Source organism: Tamandua tetradactyla, chromosome 12 (genome assembly GCF_023851605.1).
Source record: "Tamandua tetradactyla isolate mTamTet1 chromosome 12, mTamTet1.pri, whole genome shotgun sequence".
Taxonomy (NCBI): Eukaryota; Metazoa; Chordata; class Mammalia; order Pilosa; family Myrmecophagidae; genus Tamandua; species Tamandua tetradactyla.
The window spans coordinates 97752421-97761907 of NC_135338.1; the positions used below are offsets into that span (position 1 = coordinate 97752421).

The window sequence follows — 9487 nt, forward strand, 5'->3', positions numbered from 1 at the left end:
GTCTTCTCACAGAGCAGAGGAGGGCCCCTTGCAGCCTCCTCCCCACTGGGATCCATCCCACCAATCAAAAGAATATCGCAGCTCAGGCCTCAAAATGGCAGACTCGCTCTTCTCTCTGGTCCCGGGAGCTGCCCCCAGCCCAGATGACACGCCTTCCTAACTGAGGGTGCCGCCCGCTGTCCCCTGCGCCAGGAGGAGGCAAACCTTACAGCAAAAACATGTCTTTGTTTCTTTTCAGGAGACCACCCGGATGAAATTGAACATAAAGACAATTCCAGGAACATCCAAAATTCTATTTTCTGTTTTAGTTTTGAGACCTGCCCACTTCTGAAAAATATCTCAGGAAATTGCGTGCTTTCTCAAAGTGACTTGACATGTCACGCGGCCTTCCGCCAGACCTTGCCCTTGGAGAAGAGATGCGAGCGCTTCCTCCAGGAGAGGTAGGGGGTTCTGTGTTTTTCCCAGCCACTGCCTCTGGGGCTGACTCTGGATTGAGGAGCTGCAGAGTATTTTATGACAAGGTCCTTAAAGCATTTAAATTCCGCTTAATGTGTGACCCCTCCATGTCGTTGTCCTGGAGCCGCCCTGCAGTTGGTGGTTGGGGTGGTAGGAAAGGAGGAACGCACTCAGGCTGCTGGAGAAGGGCTCCGGTGTGCGCAGGAGTCCGGTGCTGGAATTTACTTGCCTACGGGGCACAAGACCCAAGTTCAGCTTCTGGCCCACACACTTGGTATTTTCTTCCTATCAAGAATTACTTTTATAGTTCCTTTTTTTTTTTTTTAAGTATAAGTCGGGGGTTGGCAAACTACAGTCCGTGGGCAAAATCCAGCCCCACTGCCTGTTTGCGTAAGTAAAGTTTTATCGGAGCACAGCCCTGCACGTTTGTTTAGGCATTATCTGTGGCTGCTTGTGAGCCATGTCGGAGGTGGTGAGTAGCTGCGACAGAGACCATCTGACCCATAAAGCGTGAAATATTCACTATCTGGCTTTTTAGAGAAGATGTTTGCCGACCTCTTTCCTTTATCCATCAACTAGATAAGTGGTATGCATTTGTCCTCCTCTCCATTCCCCTTTCTGCTTTCCCTGATCCTGCACAGACTATTGACTTGCTTGATTTTCTGCTATAGAAGCATATTGAACTATACTCAGTCCATTTTGCAGAAAGGGATGTCTCTTCTAACCCATCCTGCAACAGATTCCTGGGAGTTTGGCAAGTACTTGTTGATGATTCCCTGCCATGATCTGACAATACGTTTGAGATGGAATGGGGTCAACAGTGGCGCGCTGGGTTCTCATCCTAGGCCTGCCGCTCTAGGGCCGGGTGACTTTGGCAAATCCTTCCCTTCCAGGGCCTTCCTTCCCTTCCGTGTCCTTAGGTAACACGACCTCTGCGGTTCTGTGCTCTCTCCAATCTCCATAATGTCCTTTCACAACCTTTTCCTCCTTCCTCTATTAGACTCTCCTCAGAGAGGGAGTGGAGTAGAATGGTTAAGATATGCAGATTTAGAGCCAAACAGACATAGGTGTGAACTCTGACTCCACTTACTATAATACCTTGGGTGAGTGACTTAACCTCTCAGAGCCTCAGTTTCCTCATTCATCAAAATATTTATGCATAATATATATATATCGTGATGTGCCAAGCTATGTTCTGGATGCTTTAATGATGCTTACCTTCAGGTTTTTGTAAGTATTAAGAGAACTAATATATGAAAAGTGCCAGGCACAGTGTGGTCAGTTCACCTCTCTGCCTAGCCAAGCTGAGGCCTGGGAAAACCTAGACATGGCCACTAGGTGGCACCACGGCTCCTTGCTTTCCTTTCCTGAAGGCTCCCACCTATCTCTGCCCTTGCTGTGCAGGGGTAGGTTGCTTGGGTGGTGACAATATCTTGTGCAGGGATGTGTGCGCATTCGTCAGGAGAGCAATAGGTTCTCATGGGTCTTAGGAGAATAGGGACATTGAAGAAGGGACAACTGACATTGCACCTGAGCAGAGACTTACCAAGAATGCTCAACTGTTCCTCACTTGGTGGTTTCTTATTTTGACCCTTGATGACTTTTGCTCAGGAGACACAGCTGCAGAACTTAGGGGTGAAGTGTCACCAAGTCTACAGCTTGCTCTCAAATGGTTCAAGGAAATACATACAAGAGAGACAGAAAGAGGGAGAGATAACATGCTCATGCCTGGAGAGTCTAGGAGGAGGTTGTACTACTTGACTATTCTTGCAACTTCTCTATAGCTTTGAAATTTTTCAAAATGAAAAGGAGGGAAGTCCAGGTTAGAAAATATTTACAGCATAGTCCAGCTTTTAAGAAAAAGAGAGAAAAGACCATGTGTACCAATAGTAATGACAGTTCTATTTGGGTGATGGAATTATGTGTGATTTTTTTCTTTATATCTTCCCTATTTGCAACTTTTCAACAAAAAAGTATTCTCCACTTTAGCGAGTAGATTAAAATAATCATGAGAAGAAACGTCAGGAGCAGGAGGTGAGGTCATGGCTGAGATGAGGCAGTTCCCCTGAGGTTGCAGCATGGAGCTTTCTGGTGCTGTAGCTGGATGAGGCTCGGAGAATTTCATTTTTAATGAACTCATTTCCATTTCTGGCATTTCTTATGTAACCATCTCCTTCTCTGGTGGCTTTTCACAAGAAAGGATAAGGCTTCTCAGTTTCTTTGAAGGCCACCTGGCCACCCTACCTGTGGAAGCAGGTCAGAGCTCAGTAGCTCTGGTTCTGGGCAGCTCCCTCCTGCCTGGCCGCAGAAGGCCAGCTGATACAGGAATCTCAGTCCCTTGTTGGCCTTTCTCCAGCCCAGCCAACGCACACATGGTTAGCCCTTGACACCTGCTGCCCCTCTGCATCCACAGAAGTTGCTTCAAGTGCAGAACTATTGCCATCACAGTTACCATTACACAGTAATCCCTCATACTAAAACAGAGATCCTGACGGGCTGGTGGAAAAGTTGCACGTAGTGAATGCTGGTGATGGTAGCACAACATTGTGAGCGTCACAAACACCCCTGAATTGTGTACTTGAAAGTGGCTAAAATGGGAAATGTAATGTCGTATATTTGTTGCCACAACAAAAAAATTTATGTATTTATTATTTCGATATAAGTTATATAGATGATTGTAGAAATTTGGAAGACAGGAAAACACAAAGAAGGAAGTGTAAATAACCCATAATCCTCCCACCAGGAATGCTGGTGTATTTCCTCCAGGCTTTTTCCTTGGCAGTTTTACTAAGTCAAGCCCACATTTCACATTCACTCTCATATCTAGCTTTACTCCCAAACATCACAATGTTTTTAATTTGTTTCATTTTATTAAGGACAATATCTTTGTGAATATGGTTTATGAGTAATATTCCATGGAAGGATGTCTGTAATTTACTTCACCCTCCCTGTGGTGGGGGCCTGCTCATGCAGGCAAGGCAGCCCTTTCTGCCCTCCTGCCTCCAGTGGCTAGAAAGCCAGTGGCCCCTGCTCACCCCTACCAATGGAAGGGAGCCTCTGCTTCCCCCTTCCGCTGTCCGCCGTCCCAGCCAGCACCCCTTGGCTTCCAGGTCCCACAGTAGGGTGGCAGAGAGGAAAACTTCCCTAGGAGCCTCCCGTACGGAAGGGGCTGGAGGCAGCTGGGCCCAGCACAGGGACCCCTCTGGTTAAGGGTGGGCTCCAGTGTCCAGTTACCCTTAAAGGAACATTTACTTGGACCTGGTAATAGTAGTTGAATTTTAGTCCTTGTGGCAACTCATTGTTCGAAATGGGTCTCAAAGAGAAACACCATGATTTAAAGGAAACTTCCAGTTCACCTGGCTCCCAGGGACTGTCCCCACCCCCGCAGCATTTTAAATTTCAAGTCTACAGCAGCTTTGAAAAAAATGTTTTGAGGCCCACTCAAAATACCCACACCTTGGATCTTATCAACATTTTGTTGTGTTTGCTTTATTATTTATCTCCACCAATGTCCCAAAGATTTTAATTTCCATCTTTTTTGTTGTTGTTGTTAACTTCCATTGGCCCTAAAAACTAGGCGAAACTTTAAGGCAATGGGTTCATGGAGCAATAGATTCACAGTTTCAGACTTGCAATAATTTGTCAAAATTGTTTTCACCAAACCACAGGGGACCTCTGTCAACATGGGAGTGACATGGAGCCTGCTCGGGGCTCTCAAAGCAGCGCCAGCCCAATTGGGCCCAGCTGGCTTGTCCACCGCTCAGGCCTGCCCGGGCCCTGGGGCGCCCTTTCCAGCCAGCGGGCCTCCCTGTCTGGCTTAGTGTTCGCCCTTTTTTTGGTCATGAGATGGAAATTCCGGGGACAAGTAGTCTTTCCCCTTATTCTGTGTCGAATCCAAAGCAAAGCAGGGCCCGCCTTCTGCCTGCCCACCTTCCAGCCAGAGGCTGGGCTTCTGGAATGACCCAGCAGTCCCAGGCCCACGAGATTTGGCAAGGTGTGGGTAGGCCCTTGGCTGGCGGAGGGCTGGGGGTTGGCATCCTGACTCTGTTTTTACTCTCCTTGAGGCGGAAATCATGGGCCTGTGGGTCATCAGATCCTGACTTTCCTTTGCCTTTCTTGAGAAGCAAAATTATTCATAGATTCATAGACACACACACCCCCACACCCCCGCCAAATATGCCAACAGGCAGGCTATTTGAATTTAAAGTGTTTTACAAATGTTGCCATCTTCTTGCCTGCTTTGTGGACGGGAAGCCTGTCTTTCTGGAAGATGCACACACACCTTGGTACCTTGCTTAAAGGTAGACCTCAGGGGCACGCCACGGTGGCTCAGTGGCAGAGTTCTCATCTACCAGGTCACAGATTGGGGTTCGCGTCCCAGCGCCTGCCCATGCAAATTAAGAAAAAATAAATAAATAGACCTCTCATAGTGGAGGGAGGGAGAGTCTCAGGCCTCATAGAGGCTTTTTCCAGGGGGTTCCTTTTAAGCCCACCTGCTGGTCAGGGCCTAGTCTCAGCTGAACCAGAATCCTCTCCACTCCTGCTTTGGCTACAGATGGGGGCTCCCCCACCGAGCTCATACAGCAGCCACCCCAAACCTTCACCACCACTCCCACCTCCCACCACCACTGCCCTGGCTCTCAGGGGACAAGCTTGCCTCCTGCCTCCCCGAGAACTCCAGTCCTTTGGCTGCCCCTCACCTGGGCTGCCCCCACCCCACAGCCAGCCTCCTGCCTCCTGGTAAAAGGCGCCTTGCTCATACCCAAGGCATGTACCTCCCAGATTCGGGGCACAGGCCAGCTGCACCCCAGGACACCATGGCCTTGTTTCCTCAGCCATCTTCTCTTCCATCTGGGGTCACCCTGCTCCCCTCCACTGGCTTGTCCTAATCCTGGAATCATGTCACCATGTGCCCATGTCAGAAAACAAGGAAGCAAGTGCCTTCCTCAGCCCTGTCACTCTCCGGTCAGAGCCAAGCTCCCAGGAAACCCAGGCCTCACACCACTCCCTCCCCTGCCCACTTCTCCCACCTGCTCCCCACCCCTCTGCAGCCTGCCTGGCCCCATTCTTCCAACTGCACACATCCTTACACAGCTCGCTTTGTGATATTTCTTTTTTTTTTTTTGTTAATTTTTAAATTTTTTTTAAAATATAGCAACAAACAAACACAAACATCTTAACTTATGATTATTCCTTTCTACATATATAATCAATAATTCTTTGTGATATTTCTTAATATTCCTGTAGCAGCTTCTTAGAGGTGGGACTTCAGGGTCACAGGATAGACTCAATTTGATTGTGAGCTCTGTGCCTGGGCACGCTGCGCCACTTTGCCCCTCTCTGTGTGCAGTGCCCGCAGCCTCACCCCCTCCCTCACTGGTGATGGGATAATGGGCAAAAAAAATTGATAGCTCATTATTGCTTTAAGTTGGAAATTGAGGAGGTTAAGCATCTTTTTGTTATGTGTAGTCTAAGTCTCCATCTCCTCTCCTGCGACTTGCCCTGGTTCTCTTTCCTAGGGATGTGTTCATTTTATTTTTCTTTGAGTTCATTTTCTTAACAAATACTCTATATCCATCCAACAATCCCTGCTCATTTTCGTTTGATTTTCAGTTCTTTGTACATTGTAAATAAGTTTTCCTATCTGCCTTTGGATTGGGGTTGTTCTGACTGCTTAGTGTTCAGCACTCATGCAGCTGTGTCCCACCTCCTCCCTTAGGCTCTGTGCAGGGCGGTGGGGAGCCTGGGGACTAGGGAACAAGGCCTGGGACACAGCTGGGGTGCCGGGGACTTCCCCTCATGGTGCCGGTGGGGCAAGGTGGAGCCTGCCACACCTGAGGGTCCCCATTGGTAAAGCAGGTCACCGTCGCATCTCCTTACAGGGCCTTGCCTGGCACGCTCAGCAAGGCTTAGCCGCTGCAATTAGTAGAGCAATGGAGAAGCCCTTCTCCACTCCACAATGATGTTTGAAAACTCACCCATGGTTTCTTTGTGCATATTAATGGTTTGGTTTTTGGTTTTCCTTTTAAAACTTGTTCTAGTTCCCTGAATGCAGCTGCCAACCGGGTGGCTATGCATTGTTTCCAAGTCTTTTTGACCCTTTGACCTAGCAATTTCACCTCTACTTTTTTATCATCATTATCATAAATATGATAAACTATTAATCTTTATTGAGCACCAAGCTAAGTGGTTTTCCAGCATAATCTCATTTCTTCTTCTTCTAATTCCCACTTTATCCTCAGTGAGGAAACTGAGGCTCAGAGTTCAAGTCACCTGTCCAAGGTCACCAGCTTGTCAGCCGAGAGCTGGGTTTGAGCACAGGCAGTTTGAGCCCAAAGCCTGGGCTTCCAACCTTATGCTCCCCTGCCCCTCCCCCGGCCGGTCTCCCACACCTCTCCCTGCTGGCACCAAAGACCAGAAGCCCTAAGCGTCATCAGGAAGGAGAGACCAAGGCACCTCTGCAGCCACTGCCCGGAAGTGATTTCAGGGATATATTCTAAGTGGAAAAGCAAGTGCCTAGCAGTGTGGTGAAGCTTCCATTTAAGTTATTCAACAACAATAACAAAAAGGTTGCACATCTATGCTTGTGCATATGTAAAGAATGTTAAAGGATATACCAAAGGCTGTTAATTGTAGTTGATTTTGATAACAGAAAATAAGGAACTGAGGTGGGAAGGAGATTTCCTTTTAATAGCATACCCCTTTGTATTATTTTTTAAAAACAGCAATAGACCTTATAGAATATTTTTCTAGGTTAAAAATTATTTTAATGTATTGAGCACCAGACATACTTGCACATTTAAGTCCCACATATCAAGGCTCAAAACAAATCCAAAGCAATAATCATCCCCCACCCCCCCGCCAAAGTGTTACTCTTCCTGTTGGCCCTTAACGTTTTCACATCATCCCATTCCCTCCCGCACCCAGGGCAGAGGCCTAAATGGCACCTGGCACTCCCTCCCCCTGTGCACCCCTACCAGCGCTTCCACCCACTCACAGCAGCTGTCTCTGCATGCAGAAAGTGGGCTGAGTCTTGGGTTTCTTTTAACATGCTGCTCTGGTTTGCTAGCTGCCGGAATGCAACACACCAGAGACAGATTGGCTTTCAATAAAAGGGGATTTATTTTGTTAGTTCTTCAGAAGAAAGGCAGCTAACTTTCAACTGAGGTTTTCTTACATGGGAAGGCACAGGGTGATCTCTGCTGGCCTTCTCTGCAGGCCTCTGGGTTCCAACAACTTTCCCCAGGGTGATTCCTTTCTGCATCTCCAAAGGCCTGGGCTGAGCTGGGAGTGCTGAGATGAGGGATTCCGAGCTGCTTAGGCTGTGCTTCGTTGCTCTCTCTCATTTAAGCACCAGCCAGTTAAGTCAAATGTCACTTATTGCAGCAGGCATGCCTCCTAGCTGACTGCAGATGTAATCAGCAACAGATGAGGTTCACGTACCATTGGCTCATGGTGCCTTTACCTGGCCAAGTTGACAACTGAATCTAACTACCACACATGCTTATTCGTTTATATATATATATATATATATGTATATATTTTTTAATTTAATTTATTTTTTTAAGACCCAAACCAAACATCTACCTTCGTGAATATCCCCAGGCAGCAATGGTCTCTCCTCCTTCTTGCATATTTCCCTCTTTGCACTTAAATGCATCCTATCGTGAAAATTTTTTTAATTCTTGTCATCCTTACTAACCCAGGGGAAGGGGACTGTTTTCTTCACTTTGGTCTTTCCAACGCTTGTTCCTGGGCCTGTCCAGAAATGTTTGTAAATGGGATTGTTGGCATTCTGATGTAGTTTGACCTTTAACCTCGGCCCATGCCAAGGTGAAACTGGCCTTGTCGTTCCTCAGTTAGCTGGACCTTCTGTGAGTGTGCGCCTCCCAGCTGGGAAGGCCAGGGCTCCCGCCTGCTCGCCTCGCTACCGGGTGAGGGCCGGCTCTGCCCCAGGCGGGGTACCGAGGACACAGGATGGGGCAGGTGTGTCGTTTTGGAGAGTCTTGAGCCTGTGAATACATGTTTAGGGTCTGCCCTGGAGACCTGAGGGAACTGGGGTACACAGCTGCTTCCTCTCTTCCCTGGCTTGTGTGGCCCACAGGTTCCAGAACCTGGAGAAGAGCGCGATGAAAGAGCAGGAGCATTGGACCCGGCTCCGGAGGTACTCCCTGCTTCTCCAAAAGAGAGAACCTCGGTAGGGGACACAGCCGCTGGCCCCGGAGGCTCTGGTAAGGTCTCGGCCACCAGGCAACTGCTCCCCGTGTGCCCGGAGTGGAAGGCGCCCAGGGACAGAGGCCCAGCTCCCTAGGCCCGAGGACCTGGATTTGCATCACGCATCTACAGAGCCAACTGGGGAAAGGTACTCTTTTGGGGCCTGCACAGCTGAGCCTCTTGTGAGAGCCCTCAAGAGGGTACATGGCATTACCCAAATAAACAGCTATGTTGTTTCTGGCGCCAGAGACGCGGTGGTTTGTGACCCATTGTTCCTACCCATTGCGGAGGCTCGCAGAGCTCCATGGGCCTGGGAGAGCTGTTCCCCAACCGGCAGGATGCCACCCGATGTGGCCTGCTGACCTCTCACCCTCCTCTTCTTCCTCCCTGGGATGGTTCATAACCTTTATGGAATCCCTTCAAAGACCCAAGGCTCAGCGTGGTTGAGTGACTGCCAGAGGTCACACAGATGTGAGAGGCTGAGCAGAGTACTCCTGCCCTTGCCTGCTGACTGGGGTCCCTGGAGGAGGCTGGGGCCTGGGGACACAGGAGGGGATGGAGGGGCTGCCTCTCTGCGGACACATAGTGGACCCACTGTGGGGTCAGTGAGCAGAAGCTCCATCCCCTGTGACCCATGTACATTAGTGACCTTATTTTACACACACACACACCCACACACACTTGTACGCACTGGCCTGCCAGGCCATCCTAAAGAATCAACGTGTCAGCCGCCCACCAGCAGTTGTCCCCTGACCCCACAGACACGCACCGCTTTGTGACAAATTCCTTGACCTTTCCATGCCTCTGGTCTGTCAAG

The 9487-nt window shown here is 49.0% G+C and overlaps 1 protein-coding gene across 6 annotated transcripts in view; it reads left to right on the forward strand.

Moving 5' to 3' along the window:
• The window catches only part of WDR93 (WD repeat domain 93), a 49947-nt gene extending 41038 nt beyond the window's left edge, over positions 1–8909 (forward strand). For 5 of the 6 annotated variants that reach the window (XM_077124177.1, XM_077124176.1, XM_077124175.1 and 2 more), the window contains exons 16-17: positions 239–440; positions 8561–8909. In XM_077124177.1, the coding sequence (XP_076980292.1) occupies positions 239–440; positions 8561–8657 (299 nt within the window). In that variant the 3' untranslated portion in view covers positions 8658–8909. Of the gene's footprint in view, positions 1–238; positions 441–8560 lie in introns of those variants that run through there. The other variant, XM_077124180.1, reaches the window with a different exon arrangement.
• The last annotated feature ends 578 nt before the right edge of the window (positions 8910–9487 follow it).